Below are 23,101 nucleotides of genomic sequence, written 5' to 3' on the forward strand. Positions count from 1 at the left end.
TTATCTTGAAGCATTTTGCTGTCCGCAGAAAGTAATCCAGTATGAGTCTGTCTGTGGTGTCTGTCCTTTGACTCATTCAAGCAACTACACGCTCACACATTCTGATATAAGCCCAATAAATTTGTCTTCTCTCCTTTCCCTTCCTCACTCCCAAAGAAACAAAGGTGACAGAGGAGATCATTATGATCGTGTCCTTATCACTTAGAATTTGAGCACAGGGTGCCTTCCTGAAAGGCTCTGAAAATCCACTGTGAACCAAGAGGTATTTTTGTACTGAATTCCTTGATATAGAGAGTTTGCTGCTGTTTCGCAGTGTGTCTATTAACCATTTTCCTATGTTTCATTTCAGATGCTGCAGAATACCAAGCCCACAGTTGGACAATTCTGGCTCCCTAGCTGAGGCATTTGATCAGATGTCTGGCAACATAAGCGATGATTTTTGACAAATTTTCCCGTCAACAAATGGAAAACAAGGAAAACATGTTGCTTTTTGACTTCTAGAGAGACTTGGGAAGGGACAATGGAATTTACAATATGCATTCAGGAAAATGGAAGTTCGAAGATGATAACTAAACTGATTTTCTGATTGCCAAGACAAGTCTAGGAAAGAGGACAGAGAAACTATGGCAGGGAGACTGCATAATGGGGAAAAGAAGCTGGAAGAGCAAGAGTTCCAGCAGGAGCTCTTCAGGGAATACATGCATTGCCCGAAGGCAGGCTGCACGGTATGTCCCTCTAAAGGTCCCTATGCACGGGCAGCATGTACCAGCTGCTCAACTCAGTGCTTTGGTAAGACACAACAAAATATTTACAACACTTACTTCTGGGTCACCCCTGTAGTCCTCAGCCCTGAAAGAAAGGGACAGGAATCCACATTATCCCTGTATTTTTTATACTGCTTTTTAATCATTAGCTCCCAGTTGCTGAGGCATTCTGCTTGGGTTTCTTTTCTGCTGGGGTTCTTCGCATCGTGTGCTTTTTGCAGCACTCCTACATGTTTTCTGTTTTAATAAATATACTTTCCAGAATTTCTTACTCTGAGAAATAACTAAGGACGATTTTAAAGCGCCTTTAGAACAATTCTGTGCTGAAGTGTAGTTGCCTCTCTACCTCACTGTAAGACAGTATTTCTCACTTATAATATGGCCTGGCATGAGCATTAGCTTTGGTTAAATCTACCACTGCTACGTAGTGGAATCTCCTAAAATATAGGTCAAAAGTACTCTCCTTGCTCTGTTCTGTAGATGTAGTTGCTTGTTGCAAGTCTCAGGTAATCAAGTGGACTAGTGGCCTAGTTCTAAGCATTGCACTTGTCTGGTTATATTTTTCTTTAAGCAGCCAGGGGAACTATTTAAGATGGATTGATCATTGCTACTGTATTTATGACAAATGCTGTCACTGGAGAGAAGAGTCCCAGTTAAGCTTTACCAATGATGTTACATGATTTTTCCATCTAGTGGCAATGGTTGTCTAAGTGAATATCTTTTTCTGGACCACGTGAAAACAACAGCTTTTGATTTGGGTAACTTATAACAGGAAATTATACCCAGGTTAAAATGAATCACGCCTTGATTTTGAAGTGCACCCTAGAAGTGGTTGGCCTTTTCAGGATGAATTTGGAAGTAGAAAATGTTAATTACTGGTTTAAGATTTTACATTGACATTACTTGCTTTATTTTAGTTTGTTCTTAAACCTTGTTATACAAACTGTTTCCGTACCTATATGTGCTTTGCTGTGACAAGAAACATATTTTCCTATAAAGCACTTTTCAACTGGTAGATATTATTAGTTTAATACTACACAAGTGATTATTAAACAACCAACACACTTCTCTTGGGAAAGAGTGTCACTGAGTCGATGCATATGCCATCATCATTCCCGTTCACATGCAAGTCAGGACAGACATTGATAACATCACATGAAATTTTGTCCTTCTCTTGTTTCTGTGATTGGTAACGTGACCAAAAAATGTTTACTTTGCAGTCTGCCGTGATCTGCAGCAACTGTAGCTGTGAATGCATTATTGTAAACCTGTAGAAGACAGTGCTGGTTTGTGGGTGTTCAGATGCGCACATGTCTCCCTGTCTGCACCACAAATATCCAAGCACTTTAGTTCGATGTTGATTAACATGCAGATAAATGTTCAGTTGTTAAGGTATACTGTAGCTGTACAAACAGACCCTAACCACTGCTGGGTCCTAACAAACAGATATGCAGCAAGAAATTCTTTTTTATTCTAAATACAAATTGAAGTGTCACAGGGTGGGAGGATGGCATCAGACAAGAATAGATGCTCATTTGAGAAGTTATTAGCAGGGTTTGAAAATTAAACCCCAGGTCTTCAAACTTACAGCCTGTTGTTCCACCACTACTCTTCACCTCCAAATGATTGGTTGTATACCCTTGGCACCAGTACTCTTATGTTGAGTGTACAAGTCTGGTTGGAAGTAAATTAATTTGCTCTATGCTCTGGAAATGGCACTTTGTACCTGTTTCCATAAAACATCTTTATTGTTTTAATCTTACATTTGCGAGCTTACAACTGAGTACTTTTAAGGTATGTTTAATATAAGAAGCCGCAGCATCTTGAAAAAAATAGTGTGTTTATTTTTAATGATTTATGGTGCTTACTGTTTTAACTACTCTGTGTATCTATGAAACAGGTTGCCACTGAGAAATTGTAATTTAATAGAGACATGGGAATTAAAAGCTATCTTAATATTACTAGCAAAATGACGATGAGAGGGCTAAAACTGAATTTTATGATGGTGTGAAGTGAATCGGTGATAAACTATAAATCTGTTTCATCTTTGCCAATTTGGGATCTTTGACCGTGATGAAGAGTTGTTATTTATTTTGTGCAAACTTTTCTCACCATGTTATAGTTTGTGTTTTTTACATGGCAGAATGAATGAATTTCTATAGCTTTACATTTCTGATCCATAATATGTGAAATTTCAAAGGTTATGTCTCATGATATGAATTTCAGAATGTGACATTTATAGAACAAATAGAAATCTGGGACGATGTTGCTTAATGCAGCCAAGTGTTACATACCTTAGTTGTTAATAACTTGATTTTTTAACATTCTCAGTATGTCATGCATTTAAACTCAAATGACAGTGGTTTTCTGCATTAATGGTTTCTCTGTATGCTGCTATTTTTTTTTTTTTGTTCAGAGTTGAAAAGACATGGAAAAACAAGTGCAAAAATAATCGCGAACAGCAGTAAAATCAGAGCACAGAGCTTGACATTTTGCTTCTGGTGCACTATTGGGAATATATTTCTCCCCTCTCTCCATTTGCCTTTTAGTTTATATTGTTTCCTTTCATTCCAACTTTAAAGATGAGTTCACTTAAGGGAATCAACCATTTTATCACATGGCTGAAGAAGTCTTTCCTGTGTTCAGATCACCTAAATATGAAAGGATTATTCTAAGAATGGCTGATGACATTCATGAAACCTCCAACACACTATTGAACTCCAACAGGGGCATAAACTCCCTGAAAAAGAGAAGGAGACTTGCTCTTGTCACCTCTTTATAAAAAACTACTTGTACTTAGAAGATCACTGATAATTGCATGGTATTTTTCTTTTGCCATTTGTATTCAGAGTTTGTGTTTTCATAATGCTCATCTTTATATATTATTTTGAGTTCTTTGGAGGGAAATAGATTGATAGGTTACTTAAAAGATTTTGACAATAAAAATAATTTCACTAAAAGAATTAATTAAGCCAAGCCTTGTATAATGACCATGGCAGTGTTATTCAACAGATGGTTACAGGTTCATTTTTATGAATAGGAATACTGGGAGTTCTCCATGCTCATTATATGCAAGAGATTCACAGATGTCCTTTCCAAATCTGCTTGTGAAAGGCTGGATGTAAGTACTGTGTTTCAGTGACGATTTTAAGAGACCTTTAATATTTTGACTTGTATAACACATAGACTTTCATTGTCCTTCTGTCCTTTTTTATTTATGTGCTGTACAAGTAGGATGGTAGTAATGTTTTACAGAATACTTCAAAGTGATCTGTTCTAGGAATTTACAACTTGCAGCTTTATTAACTGAAGCATTTAGCACAAAGTGATTGAACACATTTGAAATGTAAACATAAGAGTCTAATTAAAGGAAAATATGCTTTATGTAAGCTATCATATGTGCTATATGTGTTTCTCTCTTACTTTCCATGGTAAAAGTGACACCTTATCATTTGGTAGAATCATCGGATCTTTCTTGCAGATCCTACAGGGAAGCCAAGCTAGGAGGCTGTGTAGCTCTTAAGCATGGATGAGATGCAAAAAAGACTGTGTCAGTGAAAGATTCCAATGTAGTTTGTGTTAACGGTTGTGTATCTACAGTGAGATCCAGAACTCTTTTGGAACAGTTTCTTTGCAATAAGCTATAAAATTTCACATTTTCTTTAGTGATAGTTACAAATTTGACTCATACTTTGTGTTTATTCTCTTCACTAACAGAGCCAAAACTTGTGATTTAGTTCATCATGGTGACTAGGGCACCTCTAAATTAGCTTGGTGCACTAAAAACTCAATATAGCATAGCATTTGGGGTATGTTTCACGTTGAGTAATCCCATTGACTTCCCAGCTAAGTAGAATTAATCTTGGAGTACAAGATTCTTGTCTTATCCTACAATAGTCTTATATCTTAAAATTAATATCCCTCAGGTGAAATGTAGAGAAGTTATACATTCGTCCTCAGCAGAAACTGCACAGAGTGTCCTTGGTTTTTACTTAACGCCTTCTGTTGTTTGGTTTTACTAGTGACTAGGTGTCAGTTGGCAATTCCTCCCTGTCCTGGGTTGCTCCTAGTGTTGTCTAGGAAAGACTTCCAAAATTTCAGACCCTGCAAGCTGGGTTAAATTATTATTTGATACCTTTTTACTCTTTCCCTCTCTCTGCCTTCTGTCTTTTCTTCAGTAAGATTATTCACCTTTTCTCTGGGCAGAGCATCATTCAGTTGTGTTAAAACTTTGATTTTGATGTCCGCATGGTTTTAATTTTTCTTTCCATTCTGAAAATTGTCTTTCAGGTTTCCGCCTGTGTGTAGCTTTACCATCAACTTGAGTCATCCCATAGAGACTGATTTCCAAACTATGGGCCCTGTGTGGTGATCAGTTCCTTGTATTGTGAAACTGGAGGAAATGGGGGAGGGACTGGCAGTGAAATAATGAATGTTAGGGAAAAAGGAACCCTGAAAACCAAATGTGTGTCAACAGTAAATGGTGTCTTTCAGGTTTGTGCTTGATCCTCACATGTTGAGGTGCTTAGCATTTAGCTCAGAAGTGAGTTGTGCCTCAGTGTAAATAGTTCTGGAAGCAACATTTGCCTACTCCCAACTGTGTTTCCCATTCTTGCGACTCTGTCTGGGGAGTGGTGGAATGAGCCCTGCCGTTCTGCATTAGTACTCTGTGAGCATGGAAGTGACAGAGCGGTGGCATAAATTTGTACTTAAGGTCTGTAACATGAAAGAAGGTAAGTGGTGCATCTCACAAAGGTTGGGTGCTGCTGCCCTCTTGCCAGCAGTATGTGTCACCTAAAGTGTAAGAACACCAACTGTCATTGATACACTTCTGCTTCCTTTCCCTCATTCGTTGGAATTCAGTCTAAGGCATCGAAAATCAACTTGAAGGCTTTACAAAGATTCTAGTTTTATCATGGTGATTGTATAAATCATTAAAATGGTATTTCCTTGTGGAGGCTGACAACACCACTATGGACTCTGGTAGAGGTGCAGATTCTCTTGAAAGGTCAGGAGGAGATTGGAAGAGAATATGGTGCATTGTTTGGGTGCTTACTCATTTGTCTAGGGAGGATGACACTGAGGGTGGATACTATTTCTCTTTGCTCTTCAATCAGGCAAATCAGACTTTGGAGCACTAAAATACAAAGTTTGGGTTGTGGTTATATTAGTATGCTGTTAGGGCAGAAGTTGGCTGTCGTTTCATTTAATTTTTAGTGAACAATTTGTTACTGTCTCAGTGGTATTGCTGTTAAATAAGGATCACCTGATTGGACAGTCAGCAGGACTGTGCGCTGAGGGTGATTTTTGGAATTTTGATGAATTTTTAGAAAAATATTAACATTTTGGATTTTTTGGTTTACACGTCTGGCTGTGTGTACTCAATACCAGTGTGTATTTTCTGTCTTTAAAATGTGTGAAGTATAGATTGTTCCTCATGGCTTTCTGCTTGCTTCTTTGGTTTAGTGCAGATCTGACCAGCTTCCTGTCTTTGTTTGATTTCAAGCATTCTAATTTACTTTTTATTGTGTAGTGCGTATGTGTCCTTTAAGAAGTGTACTATAAAAGGATTTAATCAATGAAATATCTTTTGTGTAGCTTTGTCTATTTTATGTTGTGCAGTGTGTTATTTGGAGGAACTGACTGATACCAATTTTTTTTTTTCCTGAGATTTTGTTTTATTTAGCTGTGTGGACACTTAGGAAAGATATTACAGATTAATTGAAGTTACAGGCTTAAATCTTGTAAGGCATTAGTCATTCATGTTCGTAAACCTACAGGGATAATTCATATCAAATATGTTTTTTGTTGATGTAGCATTACTTCTAATATCCCCCCAAGATCATAACACAAATCATAGTTATAAAAAGAGAATGCACAGTAAGACAGGAGAAAAATAGACAGGAGGATAGGAGAGATCTGTATTAAGCCCAGCCCATTCTGATTAATTCCAGAGTTTTTGTGCTTGCAAATTTATTAATTGGCAAGTATTCATGTTTGTATGTTTTAAGATCCTTTCAAATCAGATATAATTTTCTATATAAAATAGTCTGACAGATATTTGCTGTTTCTGATCTTCAAATATTTTGTGTTACATTATCAACCCTGTATTTGATCTATTTATGAAACACAAAGCACTCCCATTTGTAGAGATTTATTCTTGTATCATTTTTCCCCAGATTTGCCAGAACACCATCATGTTCGTGTTCTGAAGGTTAATGCCCAAAGTCAAGCTGACAGAAGCCAAGTGCTGCAAGGTTTCCAAGATTAGGACTGATTCCCTTCACAAAAATAAATGATTCCTGCCATGTTCAGTGATTTTGTGCAGCACTACTCACGGCTGAGTGAGTGCATCAATACTGTAGTCCTTACATGCTGTACATACTGATGACACTCTGTGTTAACTTGATTGACTGAGCAGTATACTGGAGAGGATGCACCTGCGAGAGATGTGCAGACATATATATTTTTATTCTGATTTTGAAACATTTGTTTTTCTTTTTTTTTTACCTGAAAGTCTTAGTTTCATGTTCCTCGGGTTATCATGTTGTGCTGTTAACCAAACAGTTACGTGACTGTTGTCAAAACTGTATTGGAAAATGATCTAAGGTGCATTCTTTTTCTTTATAACCAAAAGCCTGATTTTTCTATTTTAAGGGAAAATGACAGAAAGAGGACGAATGTGAAGTCTGGCAATTCAGTGGCTATGTAAATTATGCTTATTTTAAGAGATTCAGTTTAATGGTAGAGAAATGTCTCAATTCATTTATAAGCATTATTTTTTGATAAATTTTTATATTTTGTTGTCGTTTTTGTAGGCTTTAAGACAACAGCAGAAAAGAAGAAATGGAGTCTCAATGATGGTAAACAAGACTGTCCCTCGTGTTGTTTTGACACCATTAAAGGTGTCTGATGAGCAGTCGGATTCACCTTCAGGTAAATAGCTAAAGGACTGTTCCCAAGATCAGCTCTAGTCACAGAGCCTTGCTCTGAGTCAGCTGTGTAGCATACAGATTTTGGAACTGCTGAAATAACGTTTACACTTGATGGCTTTGTTTAACGTCTTTATTTTCTTATCAAATATGGTATCTCAAGGACTGAGATTTCTCTTTAATAAAAGAACTGAAGGCACACAGTAAAATGACAGTTGGTAATAGCAGCAGCTTTAAAGGAATGCAAAGTAACATTTTGTTTGGCTCTGGAACTCTAATGGAGGACCACATGCTGGTATTCAATACCATAAAAAGGAGGGGGGGAAAAGCAAGCTTCTCTCTGAACGTGAATTTGTATCTCAATTTGTGTCTCAATCCTGCATGGCAATACTCAAATCTTTTTGTTGGCTTTTCTGCTGGCATCATGCTTATCACTGCAGTATAACCTTGACCTTTAGTTCGGTGGCTGAGTTCCCTCATTTTAAAGGATTTCTATGTCTATGTTTAACACAAATTGGCAATTGTATGTTTTCTATAAACGTTTCTTCACAAAGAAATGATCTTTTTTCACCTTTAGATCGCTTAACTGACCCATAACTTGAGGTTAAAATATTTTTAAAGATATCCCTTGGGCATTAAAAGAAAATGTTATTTTTATCTGATAACTGAACATTTTTATTGACTGCAGTGTTCACTAAATTTTAGTTTTCAGTACTTAATTGATTTATTGAGCTTCTGCTTCCATTTCCTCTGATGATGAGGAATTGTGACCAGAAAGGTATATTGCCTTTCAGCAAGTAGATGTCGTTTTGTAAAAAATCCTATTTTTGTTTTGTTTACAGTCTATGGGATGCTGAGGGGTTTCTTAGTACAAGTGCATTAATAGCATATTTGGGTTTTTTTTATTTTTTCCTAAGGATCTGAGTCTAAAAATGGTGAAGCAGATGGTTCTGATAAAGAGATGAAACATGGGCAAAAGTCTCCAACCGGAAAACAAACAAGCCAGCACTTAAAGAGGTTAAAAAAATCAGGTTTAGGTGAGTAGAAGTAAAATAAATGTCTTGTTATTGTAATACTGATATTTTTCTAAACTCTGTGTTCTCTTTAGAAGTTTTATTTTTCCAGCTTATCTATCCTTTTTTCAAACTTGGCATCTGACCATTTCTCAAAGAAGACATCTTTCTTTTGCCCACCTGGAAAATCCCTGGGCATTTCTTTCCCCCTAGAATGCTTTTCATAGATTCATAGAATCGTAGAATGGTACATGTCCAGGAGGAACTACTTTTCTGTAGTTACTTTTTTAAGTTTGACAGACCTAAGCAACTGCAGGCAGAGAGATCATTTATCATTTAGCTTCTGATTGCTGCATTATGATTTTGGGGATGGGAGTGGGGGCAGGGGTTTGCAAATACTCTTCCTTCTAAATTTGCTTGCAGTCTAAGATGTATTTATTCCCAAAGACAATAACATATTAGCTTACATATGTTACTTTACATTACCTGTTGGAAGTTAACCTTATTTTCTTCATTTGCATTATTCCATGTCATATGGAGATTTGACATATCATTTTTAGTTGATTGTCTTTTTTCAATTGATTTTTTTTTCAGTTGGATCTTTATTAAAGATGTTTTAAACTATATCTCTTGAAGTGTTAGATGCAGCTTCTGTTTTTGTTCTCTGTGTTTTTTAGCAGGAATTATGAATGATGATCTGTAATTAATGAAGAATTTTCTCTGAAGAGATGCTAAGAGTAAAATCTCAGTAGCTCCATGTGATAGGCAGATTTTCCTGCTCTGCATGAAACATAATTGGAAATGTTCCCTAAGGAGCTGAAAATGTAGTGTTCACTAAGACTCTTGTCTCGGCTAAAGTAAAGTAGAATAATTACATAACCATTTATTTATCTTTATGAAGGACTTTTTGCATTCAGCAGACTGCTGAATCAATAGAGAAGTATTTTGCAATGTGGCCATATTGTGAAAGTTAGCAAACAAACTTTTTGTAGTGGCTCAGTCTTCCTCAGAATTATTTAATGTCCATCTTTGCAGCAATAAGATTGTTCTTCTTTATTAATGATTCAACCTAGTCCTATTTCTATATATAATGATTTAGCAAAATAACTTGAGGTTAATTTATTTCCTAAATATTGGGTTGATTATTAAATATACTATTGCCAGTTCCTGGGAACTGTTTCCTGCAAGCCTTATTGTATCACAGCCTTCCATGAAAGTGTACTTTGGTTTCATATATGGTCTTTCTGCAGATTATTTAGCAGTCTTGAATGGATAGCTACTTCTCTATGTTGATCAAATGGCATTATTCGAAACCAAAAATGCTCCCTCAGTATTAGAACTTTTGCTATGCAAAGATACATTTTCCTGTAAACTTTCTCTAAATTCAAGACTGAGATACATATTATGATGTGTAATTTCCACCCCTTCCCCAGATATTTCGTCAACTCTTGGCAAATGCTACCAAATGTAGAGTGAATTCATTAGATTTTTTGTGGATATAAGAAAAATTCCTCTGGCCTTTTGGATACAGCACTTGGAATGCAGGGAACTTTGTGTAAGGCTTAAGAATTTCTGTTCTTGTACCTGCTGAAATGTCTCTCATAATTTTTCTTGGGATACTAGTACAACAGTAGTTGAGCACATTTGAGAATACATTCAGTGACCCATATAGTGCATGATTCAGATCCAGATATTGTTTGATTATCTGAAACTCTGCTGATCTGCCCAACATGCGCTGCATGTTGGTTTTGGTAGAATTTCTGAGCCTCCATTAAATATGATAACTTTCCCCCACTTTAGTTAACTGATTTTGCCTACTATATGCTTTCTATCCTTTTCATATTTTGATTTTCATACTTTGATGTAGGACCATAGTCTTCATAGAATCACAGAATAATAGAATGGTAGGGGTTGGAAGGGACCTTTAGAGATCATCTAGTCCAACCCCCCTGCAGAGGCAGGTTCACCTAGATCAGGTAGCATAGGAACATGTCCAGGCAGGTCTTGAAGACCTCCAAGGAAGGAGACTGCACAACCCCTCTGGGCAGCCTGTGCCAGGGCTCCCTCACCTGAACAGTGAAATAGTTTTCTCTTATATTTAAGTGTAACTTTTTGTGTTCCAGCTTCATCCCATTATCCCTTGTCCTGTCGCTAGCTACTATAGAAAAGAGGGACGTCCCAGCCTCCTGACATCCACCATTTAGATATTTGTAAATGTTAATAAGATCTCCCCTCAGTCTCCTCTTTTCTAGACTAAACAGCCCCAATTCCAGCAGCCTTTCCTCATATGAAGGATGTTCCAGTCCCTTGATCATCTTGGTGGCCCTGCACTGGACTCTCTCCAGAAGTTCTCTGCCCCTCTTGAGCTGAGAGCCCAGAACTGGACACAGGACTCCAGATGAGGCCTCACCAGGGCAGAGTAGAGGGGGAGAAGAACCTCCCTTGACCTGCTGGTCACACTCTTCTTGATGCATCCCAGGATGTCATTGGCCTTCTTGGCCATGAGGGCACATTGCTGACTCATGTTTAGTTTATTATCAATCAGGACTCCCAGGTCTCTCTCTGCAGAGCTGCTCTTCAGCAGTTTGACCCCCAGCCTGTACTGGTGCATGGGTTTGTTCCTTCCCAGATACAGGACTCTACACTTGCCCTTGTTGAACCTCATGAGGTTCCTCTCTGCCCAACTCTCAAGCTGGTCGAGATCCCGCTGAATGGCAGCACAGCTTTCTGGGGAACCAGCCAGTCCTTCCAGTTTGGTGTCATCAGACAACTTGCTGAGGGTACACTCTGTCCCCTCATCCAAGTCGTTGATGATGTTGAACAAGACTGGCCCCAGAACCAATCTCTGAGGAACTCCACTGGCCACAGGCCTCCAACTCGATTCTGTGCCATTGATCACCACCCTCTGGGCTCTGTCATTCAACCAGCTCTTCATCCAGCTCACTGTCCACTCATCCAAGCCACACTGCCTGAGCATTCTGATGAGGATGTGATAGGACACAGTGTCAAAAGCCTTGCTGAAATCAAGGTAGATGACATCCGCTGCTCTCCCCTCATCTAGCCAGCCGGTTATGCATTCATAGAAGGATATCAGGTTGGTCAAATGGGATTTCCCCTTGGTGAAGCCATGTTGACTCCCCCTGATAACCATCTTATCCTTCATATGTTCAGTGATAACATTCAAGATGAGTCGTTCCATCACCTTTCCAGGGATGGAGGTGAGGCTGAGCGGCCTGTAGTTTCCTGTGTCGTCCTTCCTACCCTTTTTGACGACTGGTGTGACATTGGCCTTTCTCCAGTCCTCAGGCACCTCACCTGTCCTCCATGATTGTTCAAAAATGATGGAGAGAGGCTTAGAAATCACATCAGCCAGCTCCCTCGGCACTCTGACTTCTAGAATCATATCCCATGAGATCCATCCAAGTAGATCTTTGAAGAGGCCAAAGTCGGCTCGCCTGAAATCCAGAGTCACGATCCTGCTTTGTATCCTGCCTCTTCCACACAGGATCTTGAACTCTGCAATCTCATGGTTGCTGCAGCCGAGGTTGCCTTCAACCTTCACATCCCCAACCAGACTCTCCTTATTTGTCAGTACCAGCTCCAGCAGCACACCCCTCCTTGTTGGTTCCTCAATCACCTGTGACAGGAAGTTGTCGTCAACAATCTGCAGGAACCTCCTGGACTGCATGTGCTTGGCTGTGTGGCCATCCCAGCAAATATCGGGTCCGTTGAAGTCCCCCATGAGGACCAGGGATTGTGATCATGAGGCAGCTCTCAGCTGTTTGTAGAAGGCCTCATCCACATCCTCCTCCTGATCAGATGGCCTGTAGCAGACTCCTACAACAACATCACCTACCTTGCCCTGCCCATTAATTTTTACTCATAAGCACTCTACTTGCTCCTCATCCCCACCCAGGCACAGTTCAGTACACATTAATTGCTCCCTCACATAGAGAGCAACTCCACCTCCATGCCTTGTCAGCCTGTCTTTCCTGAACAATACATAACCCTCCATGGCTGTGCTCCAGTCATGGCAGCTGTCCCACCATGTCTCTGTGACCGCAATGAGGTCGTAGCCCCACATCCGCACCCATGTCTCCAGTTCCTCCTGCTTATTCCCTAGACTACGTGCATTAGTGTAGAGGCAGCCTCAGGGGCTTATTCAAACACAAAGGTTTCCCTGGACAGTTGCAGGAGGATCCTCCCCAGCTTGGCTCTTCCTCGGGATGGTCAGCCTTCCACATCTCAGCCCAGTGTGCAGAAGAAGGGCACTTATCATTGTATTCCCTGTTCTGCCCTGTTTCCCAGCTAGATGGGCAGCTTGTTCTATTTTGCTTCTCCCCTCATCTCCCAAGTCCCTTAGTTTAAAGCCCTCTTTATTAAGTTTGCTAGCCTACTCCCAATATTCCAGTGCTCTTATGGGAGAGATGAATCCCATCCTGTCCTATCAAGCTGTAGTCCCCAAGGAAGGATCCATTGTCAAAGAACCCAAAGCCTTTGTGCTGGCACCAGCCTCTCAGCCAGTTCACTTGGCTGATTTTTTTCCATTGCAGACTGCCTTTTTCTCTAGTGAACAGGATAGAGGAGAAAATAACCTGAGCCCCCCTACCTGCTCCCCCAAGGTTTTAAGATTTTAAATTCTTTTCATAGTTAATTTTCTATGTTGAAGACTAATCTCTTCTTTTTCAAGCCTATAAGGTTCAGTTTCTCTCGTCTTCCAAGTTTTATTTCTGATCTGGCCAGTGATCCCCCCAAAGTCTAGTAGCAGCTCTGTGGAAAACAGTATAAAAAATACTGGCATAGATTTTGTCATAAACTCCCAGAGTTATAGTTAACTATGCATTAGTAGCATACTCTTCATCATATTCTACAGAGTTCTATTTTCCATACTGCTCCCAAATACTTTGCGAAATCAAATTACAAACTTGAGACCTGCTGTCAAGGTCCTAAATTAGCTGTAGGAAGAGTGCAGGTGAGAGAATTTGTTGGTTTTCTGAACAGGTTTTGTTTTTTTAGAGTATAGATATGCTGGGCATCCACAGTGAGCTACAGGCCTATCATCCTAGGTATAATATACATATTTCTTCAATAAGTGGATGAAGCATCTATAGTAGACTATAAGTAGTAGCAGATCAAATAAATTATAAAAAATTGGTTACTCGGGCACATAGATTTAGATTTGACTTTCTGATGTTATCTTGGGCTTTTCACACTATTACAGTATTTGCCACTGAAGGATGTTACTGACTTTGCAGTCGTATGTCTTGTTCTCATGTAAATCATCTCTATGTGTATGTCTTTCCAGAGGACATGAAACATTAGCTGGAGAAAATGTTACTCGAGTTTGGAGTGACTTGGAAGATGGAGATGTGTATTCTGCATTGATTAAAGAGTACACATAGAGGCATTAAAATTGAATACGTCATAATACTTGCGATACTCTTGGGAACCATGTTCTTTTTTGCATTTATATTTAGTGTGTGGAACAGATGGTGAGGACAGTTTATTGTGATGTATTCATGAAAATGAGCACTTCTCCCATACAATTGTCCTTTATAACAGGGCATTCATTTGCTTTTAATGGAGTGTTTGCTGTCCTGAAATACAGTATCTTGGAAATATGTGTTGGAAGAGGTTATCTTGTGTTGAGTGCAAAGTAATCCTTGTCTTGTTCAGTTAGTATTGTCTGCTGGAAAGTGAAAGGAAATTGTGAGAATGTCTGTGGGAGACTGTGTCTGAAGAGAAGCTTTTAGAATTTGCAAGTCTGCTGCATTTTCATTCATTTGTACATTTTGTGAGTGATATAGTCTTTCAGGGGAGACTACTATAGGCCTTCCAAGAAATCTAAAGCATAACTGCATTATTTTTATTAATGTCACTGTTAAGTAGTTATAGCATTTGAGAAGTTCATAACAATCAGTATGTCCAATTTCCCTCATTTGTAGAAAAGTTTTATTCTTCTTAACATGTCAGTTACAATCTCTGCTGAGATGTCCTGTGTGAATGCCAGGTAGCACCGTGACTCATAGCAATGGAGTATTCTTTTTGCTTGCTTTTCTTGAGATTTTGCTGGAGTTTGTGTATCATTTAGTTGAAGATCCCTTTTGTAGCTTGAAATATTTGAAAGTACAGTAGGTCAAAACATGGATAAGTTTCCTGGGAAGGGTTAGAAACTTTTGAGTTTTTTCAGCCACCTGGACTCTCCTCTTCTTCTATTTCCTTACTGAGTGTCATAATGTGTTAATCCTGAGAGGAAAAAAGTGTTGTAGCAGTATGTATATACCCTGCAGCAGATAGCAGTAATTGCTCATTAAGGAGCTTTAAAAAGTATCTTTTAACTATTATTCTAGAAATAATAGCAAAATGAGACCAGATGGGACCTCCAGTGGTCATGTGATTTGTTTGTCAGTCATAGGGCAAAATCAGTTATACACCTGCCATTCCTGACAGGTATTTGTCTAACATGTTCTTAAATGTTTCCACTGAAAGAGACTATAATGTCTCACTATGGATCTAATCCAGTGTCTCATTGTCCTTGGTGGTTGAAAGCTCTCTTTTTCCAGTATCTTTAACAGAAATATTTCTTAGTGTGCCACAGTTTAAGCTCATTACCTTTGCTATCCACCGTGGACAGTCAGAAGACGTCGCTCTTTACCCTAACCATTTCTGTATTTCCCCTTCCCAGTGCTGAGTCATCATCTTACTCATTCCTGGGTTTGTGTTCTCTCTCGCAGTCCCTGTTTTCTACATCTCTGGTAATTCCCACTGCTGCCTTCTGTGTGCTGTTCATTTTATATCGTAGGTTCTTAAGAAAATTCTGAAAAATGCAAGTTTTGAGACACTAATTTAACACATTAAATATTATTATCTGTATGACCACTATTCACACAGTTTTTAGCAGATGCTGTGGGACAACTTACATAGGACATAGTGCACTGCAGATGCAGAGCATGGTCAAAGAGAAGCTCTCTGTAATGATTGATTCACATCAGCCTTGTCAAACAGCCTTTTTCTTGTAAATAGATGCTGATGTTGATGACATGACTGTCTGCTGCTGCTGAGTTGGTCTCCTGCTAGAAGTAAGAATATGTCATCCATGATCTTGACTGGAACATGGAGTCTGTAGGGGCTCAAGAGGAAAATACAAGGAATATAAAAGAAGCTGTTAAGACAGCTAGAAAAGGCTGTGTTACCCTTTTCCAAGTACTATTTCTCTGGAGCTTACTATATTGTACAATAAAAGCTAAAATCTTAGAAGAATTGTTCTTACTCTCTTTCTTTATTTATGTTTAAAACTATTTCTGTTTATTTACTCCAGGGCATTTGAAATGGACCAAAGCTGAGGATATTGACATAGAAACGCCAGGATCTATTCTAGTGAACACTAACCTGAGGGCTTTAATAAATAAACACACCTTTGCTTCTTTACCTCAGCATTTTCAACAATACCTCCTGCTTTTGCTTCCAGAAGTAGACAGGCAGGTAAGTAGTGTTGTGCAATATTTTTTTTTTAAGGAAACTTCTTTTGCAGTATATTTGCATAGACTGATTTGTTTTAACTAGTTGTTTCAGGAAAGAATAAGAGAATGTCCCTTAGGTAAAAAAGAATGTTTCTAGGTAAAACTGCTAGATGTTAAATGACTATAAAGTTTATCTAAGTGTCAACCAGCTCCAGCTTCCTTTCATTCTGAAAACTACGTGGCTCTCTGATTTGTCTAAACTTGCCAAATCTCTTAATTAGCTTCCTAGCTATGGTGTTGAAGATAAACTTCAAGACAATGTTTACACTGAGTTTCTTTTCATCTATGATCTTCCTGGGTGCTCTGCCAGCAATGTCCAAGTCAATATTAGTTCTATTGGTTTCTCCTCACCTTTTAGACATGTCTGTGTACACATCTGCTCAGCTCACTGCATCCATTCATTCACACCTTTTGTAAGAAAGTTCTTGTTCAGAGCTTATGTCTACAGACTAAAATGGATTGTTCATCAGTTCTGTTGAGTGATTTTAGGAGTAATGGGGTGGAAATGTAAGTTCAATTTCATGTTGTTTCCTACAATGTTTGGTCCTTCCTGCATTTGTTGGTTAGATTGGAGGCTTCCTAGAGGAAGAAAAAAAACCTTTCCAGCATGTGTATCAGTTAAAATAACCAAGAGAGCTCAAAACAACTTCATTTATGCTCTTGCCTCACTTTTGGATTTAAACAGTCTTCCCGTTTTCAATGGGTAATACTTATGTAGTTAAATATGTTAACTTACTCAAATAGGGCATTATATTTTTTGCAGATGGTCAGTGTCCTTTTTGCATAATACTTAAGAGAATGAAGGCCACTTAAATGACTGGTTAAAAACTGCATCTTAAATCAATATGTTAAATATCATGGTTTCATTTATTAAAATGTTAGTGACACTGGGAGAAGCAGTACGGTAGGAGACAAAAAGACGGAGAAAATTGTATTGATGTACATTTACTCAGCCTCTTTTCAAATTAGATAATGTTTGTTGTGGACTAAAGCTATGCACTTTGATAGCAGAATATTTGAAAAAGAACATTAAAACTAGAGCCATAGACAAAGCATATCAATGTATTTGTTTTCAATCTCCCACAAGGCAGTAAAAGTCTCCTGTAAACCCGATTTTAACTTGGTGCCCAGCAAATATTTTCCTGGAAGTTTTTTTGGTTGTTTTTTTCTTCTCTCTAGTTGATTTATCAGAAGAGATTAAAGAAAAAAATTACTAGATAAAATCATGTCTTCTCTCCAACTATCAAAGATCTCAGTATTCATGAATTATATTTCAAATACGGGGACTGTATTTAGAACCATTTACCTTCTTATCAGTGTTCTTACAGCAGAGTTTTTGGCAAGAAAATCAAGACACTATTTATCAAATTTACTCATACTTCATTAATTTCAAGTAATGGGTTTATTTTAAATTTTTCTTTTAGAAAGCTTTCTCATAATACATATATTGTAGGTGTTATTTCAAAGGCCTACCTACATCAATAGGCATTGTTACTTTGCAAACAAACTAGTCATAAAAATAGACGCAAGTCTTCATTCATCTCTGGAAGACTAATGGAAATGATTGGCCTCTAAGTGTGATAGTTTGAGCATTGTTTTCTAGTGGGGAGTGAAGTAGCCCCAAATCCTCATGTTGCAGAGGTCTTAGTAGAGAAAGAATTCCATCCCTTTCCTTGACATATGAGAATGTGTCCTTTGCTGTGCCTAAAGAGTTGCATCCCTGATACAAACTGATGAAAGCAATTGTACTGATATTCTTTTCCTTCCTCTGGCAAGTGAAAAATGTTAGTGTAGTCTTCAAGGATTGAGTGAGAAAAAATTCCAGCCAGGGAGCTCTGGTGGCAGTCTCTGGTGTTGGTTGTTCTGGTTGGACAAGGCAAGGATATTTAATCTCCCTCTCTTATTTATACTGTCTGAATCAAATGGCACATCAGGCAGGCGAAAATGGAGTAAAACTATTCTTTGAGGGTTAAGTTTTGTTGTCTTATCTTGCCTTTTTGAGCCTAGGAATTCCTGCTCCCACCCTTCTGACTCTGAAATGTTTCTTCCCTGTGCACTGCTCTACAGTTGGCTTCTGCTGACGTCCCCAGAGGGAGCTGCATTTCTGTGTTGTCATGTGGATATAGTATGTGAAGTACTATAATGAATGGTGCTATAAAAATGTAATAGAGTTATGCTATTTGTGTATATATAGTGATCTGTGAAATAAATTACTAATGAAGTGCAGTCTCATTTAGGCTTTATTACTGCTCTACATAGAAAAGCCCTGTGATGAATGATCCTTTCTCATTTCTGTCATAAACACCATTTTTCTGGGCGGTATAACTCCTCCTCCTTAAATCGTACTGAGCTGAAACTTGTCATGCATATGTCAGTTTGAATAAGCATTTTTAGAAACCATTAGTTAAGAGAATTGAGATTTTCTTTCTTTTTTGCATGCAAGTGTTTATTATAAATAAATGACTTCTGTCTCAACCCTGGTTAATCTAATATGTTCAAAAAAGGTTCAGGGCCAAGTCAGGAGCTTCATGGGACTTTTTCTGATTTTTCGTTTGTTTTCAAGTTTTGTGGTGGCTGTCAGGGAGCCATGAGAGGCCCGTACGGAACAAAGAACCTTAGGAAAGATGTCCTAGAATGGAAGAAGTTGAGAACAACTCTGCTGATGTTGGTGCTGTCATTTTTTCCCTAACCCAGCTACATTTTTAACAAAATGGAAGTGTAGGAACATTGCCTTCTTTTTCCCTTAGGAAAAGATAAATTATGTCATCGGTTATTCACACTTGAAATTGATTTCAGCTCGTATATTAGTTTAAATTTTATTTCAGTAGCAATGAAGCCTGTGTGTAATTTTCTGTATTCAAAGTGCCTATAAAAGAAATTGTGACAAGTTGGCAGTTATGGTAGAAATGTTTTAACAAGGATTTCATGTGCTTCCATTTGGGTTCAGAGTGAAATCGTATGTGGACATTGTTCAAAGGAAAAGCCATGACCCAGAATTGTCTGTTAGCAGACTGGTGCACCAAATGGTGCATCACTGGATATTGGAAAACCTCATGTTTGAAATTTGAACATTCAGATTTTCATCTCTGTTTTTTTTTTCTTTTTCATCTTAATCTATATGGATTCAAAGTATCAAAAACCTTAAAGCTCAGCTGATACAGAGCTTGTTGAGTGATCCCCTAGAAGACCTAGATGACTGAGCTGGCAATAAAACATATAGGTGTAGAAACTATATGGAGAGCAAAGACTGCACAAAATAATTCAGTTGTCACAAATCCCAGTAAAGTATTTTGCTTTCCAGCCCTAATTAGAACATTCTACAGCTGAAGAAGAATGGAATTTTCATCAAAGAAATAGCTGCTTCTAATATTAATACATCGAGCTGATTACATGTAACAGAAGTCTTCCTGACCACCTCACAACAAATATTCGTCTTCAAAGCAGGAAGTTTCTCTCTGTATCTAAATTGCTATACTACATCAATGCCTCTTTAAATATTAATTAAACACTTTATGTTGTGCAAGAATGAGGAACAGGTCTGTATGACATTTTGCTGAAAAGGAATGGGAGATGACAATAACTTGTCTACACCAGCCTTCCTTGCTGCTGGTGCTACCAGGGAGTCAAATTCCTACTTTTTAACACTGAGGTATGGGCAAAAGGCAGGTAAATGCACCCATGTAGTAAGCTTCCAAGGAGAGAAGAGCTGCCTCATCTAAAGAGTAGCAGAAAGCTTAAACGATTTTACTCACTGCTAGAGAGCTAAATAAAATGCTCTTTCCAGAATGCTCTGAAGAAAATGTCTTTCTAGATTCTACAAATGCTTAACAACTTTCTGATCTTTGGGAATTTGTCCTGTATTCACTCTTCTGGTAATAATGGATTCTTCTGAGCCTCTTGTGTTTGATACCTGCCCTGCCCTTTCACGTCAGATGGGAATTTCCTCCTGAAAAACACCCACCAAGGATCTCAAAGCCTCCTCAAACCTGTGTGTTAGGTTGCAGTGCCATTTTGTCTGATAAAAACTGCTCACAAAGAGCATTTAAAACAGTAGAGCATATCCTAGTAAAAATTACGTTTTGTCTTAGCTTTACTTGTTTTATCAAAGGAATTTCACAATCTTTTATTTTCTGAATCTATCTCCATTTTCTAGATAGTTGAGAATGTTACTTACATTCAAAATTCTAAACAAATATTTATAAGGAAATTCTTTAAGCCATGTATTATTGCAGAAGTGCCTGTGAATATCTCAGTTTTATAGTAAGCCAGTCTACTAAAAACAAAAACATGAGGTACGAATCAAAATATTCTAAAGTGCATCAACCCCCCCCCCCAATCTTTTTCTTTTAATATCTAGATCAGTGAATCCAAAAATATTATTGTTATGTAAAACCATAACAGCATCTTGTAATTTTAAGGTCAGCACAGGTTCTGTCATTCTGTCTCGACCTACTCAATTTAGGTTGATTGATTATATCACCTTGCAAAGATTCCCTCTCACTTTGCATTGAAAAAAGGCATATGTTAATGTCAGTTATGGATTCTGTGTGATTCTCTCTGTTCTGTTTAAAACAATAAGAAGTAATTTTGGGGAGGTTATCTACAGAATTCCATTTCAAAACCTTTTTGCTTTCATGTAGCATGAATCAACATAGTGTCTGTTCCTGCCATTTGAGCAATGATAACAAATGGTAACCAATGTTTTCAGTGTGCACAAATTACTCCTAATATCAAGTATATCAGTTTGAGTTCTGCAGTGGAGAGAGAGTAGTGAATAATATACAGAATTCTTAGGCCTGTAAAACACAAGGAGAGAGGTCTATTATCAGCCTTTCTAACACTTATTATTCATTTTGGTCTTTGTAATCAAAAGAAAAAATTAAATACTATTTAGTATATATCTTACTTTGTATTAGTGTTGTATTAAACAAGATTAAGTGAAGCTTTATTTTCACAGTTTCTTGTTTGTAGCACTATAGTCATTCTCCTGTTTGCTTTCTGAACATCGTCAGCACTTGAGGATTATATTTGACATTAGACTTTTTCAGCCTTTTCTTTATAATAGACAAATAGTCCTCTGTGTATTATTTCCTCCCAGGTTTGTTTTACATTTCTCTCCATGGAATTATTGTGTAATATTAACTAAATTGTTACTTTGTCTTTCTTAGCTGCCTTTTCTGCTAATACTGCAACGTCTTAGTTGTCCTTTTCAGTTCTCTATCAATATCCAATATTTATTATTATGTTTCTGTAAATGTTTGAGTTTTACACTGAAATAGTTTTAGGGTTATGACAAAAACAGCTCAGAGGAGAACATTTGCAATAGAAGGTTAAATGTAACATATGTCTTCTGCACCTAAGCATATTTAAAAAGCTGTTAAATTGGCACCCCTGTGTGTGCAGTAATTGAAGGTCATTTTATGTCACATTTCTCTCTTTAACTGATGTTTTTTCTTTCGCTTTATTGGTCAACGTGGATAGCATTTCGTTGTTGTAATATGCTTTATATGTACAGCTTTGTTAGGGTAGTTTTAATATAGATGTCTTATAGACTAAATGGATGAAGAAATTCCAGAGCTACCTTTTCAATAAGATTCTGGGGCTCTGATTCCTGAGCAGAGCTAGCCAGGGGTATTCAAGAAGGTTACTACTCCCAGCTGGCCCTCCTGTCCTTGTGCTACAAGTTAATACCTTTTTTTACCAAACTCCATTAATACCTGTTTTACCAAACAGTCATGTATTAATAACAAACATCAGTTTCACTTTTATGGGAATTGAAGGCTGAAGGATTTTACTTCAAAATCCCCGTTTGGCTTTGGCTACAGGTATGCTCTTTTAGCTTCCCTAGTGCAGTCCAGTAAAGCTCACTGCAATTGCACTGAAGCCTGGCTGGTCTCATTGATTGAGAATGAAATTCTAGTTTGCTTGTTTGCAATAACCCTCCTTAACATCAGTACTTCCTTAACATCAGTACTTCTACATACGTGAGTAGGAAGCTTCACGTTTTTGGTTAAATGTCATGGATTTGTATTTCTGCAGGCTCGGTCATTGTATTTCAGAAGTGTGAATAGTAGTGTTTTCCACCATGCTGAATCCATGTTGTGGAAGGTCTTGTTCCATTGCTAAAGCCCTCGCTACAAGCTCTTGGCACAAAGCATGTCTCGCCTTTACAAACAAGTTTTGTAGAGGTGTTAGCAGGAGTATTGCAATTGCTTTTGTCTGTAGCAAGGCTCAACTCAGAACATCTAATAGGACACAGCAATGGTGCTGTGCTCATTAAAAGCTGAAAACACAAGAACCACAGCTGTTTCTGCAACATCCTTTTCTGTAAGTCCTTCTGGTGTGTGAGGGGCCCTCCGCTCATGGTTATTCTCCTCATGCAAACTAGTGAAGCTTTTGTTCCCCTCTCCTTCCCTCCAAACAAACGTTATAAAGTACAGTGCACAGCTGTTACTACTTAAAAAAGAGGACCTTGTATGTAATAACAGTTTCATTTACATTTGAAATAATTATTAGCACTTTAAAAGGGAAAAGACTTGATAAAACACGACCCTTCCAATGGGAAAGTACTTGCACAAGTGCATTTTTGAAAGACTTTGTGCTAGGAGCTGTGTTTTGAGAGTATAACTAAAATGTGAACATAAATGATAGCATATATAGATGTAAGGGATTCACGTGCTTTAAATTATGTATCTGTTAAAGATGTATGGCACTACTGCAGTGTGTAGTGTTTCAACTGTTCCTTCCTTGCAAAGTGCTATTAATTAAGTCATGCTAGTTGGTCTGCAGCGCCTCCAGTGTTGCCACTGGAGGGTTGCACTGGAATTGGAGAACAAAACATTCCATACAGTTCTGAATCTGAAGACAGCCAA

At 38.0% G+C, this 23,101-nt stretch overlaps 1 protein-coding gene across 1 annotated transcript in view; it reads left to right on the forward strand.

Annotated features, from left to right (window-relative positions):
• ASXL3 (ASXL transcriptional regulator 3) overlaps positions 1 to 23,101 on the forward strand; it is a 136,512-nt gene that overhangs the window by 79,900 nt on the left and 33,511 nt on the right. Inside the window, exons 7-9 of the mRNA XM_061995876.1 lie at positions 7,583 to 7,700; positions 8,614 to 8,733; positions 16,028 to 16,191. Coding sequence (XP_061851860.1) covers positions 7,583 to 7,700; positions 8,614 to 8,733; positions 16,028 to 16,191 — 402 coding nt within the window. The remainder of the gene's footprint in view (positions 1 to 7,582; positions 7,701 to 8,613; positions 8,734 to 16,027; positions 16,192 to 23,101) is intronic.

This window comes from Colius striatus, chromosome 4, assembly GCF_028858725.1.
Source record: "Colius striatus isolate bColStr4 chromosome 4, bColStr4.1.hap1, whole genome shotgun sequence".
NCBI classification, from domain to species: Eukaryota; Metazoa; Chordata; class Aves; order Coliiformes; family Coliidae; genus Colius; species Colius striatus.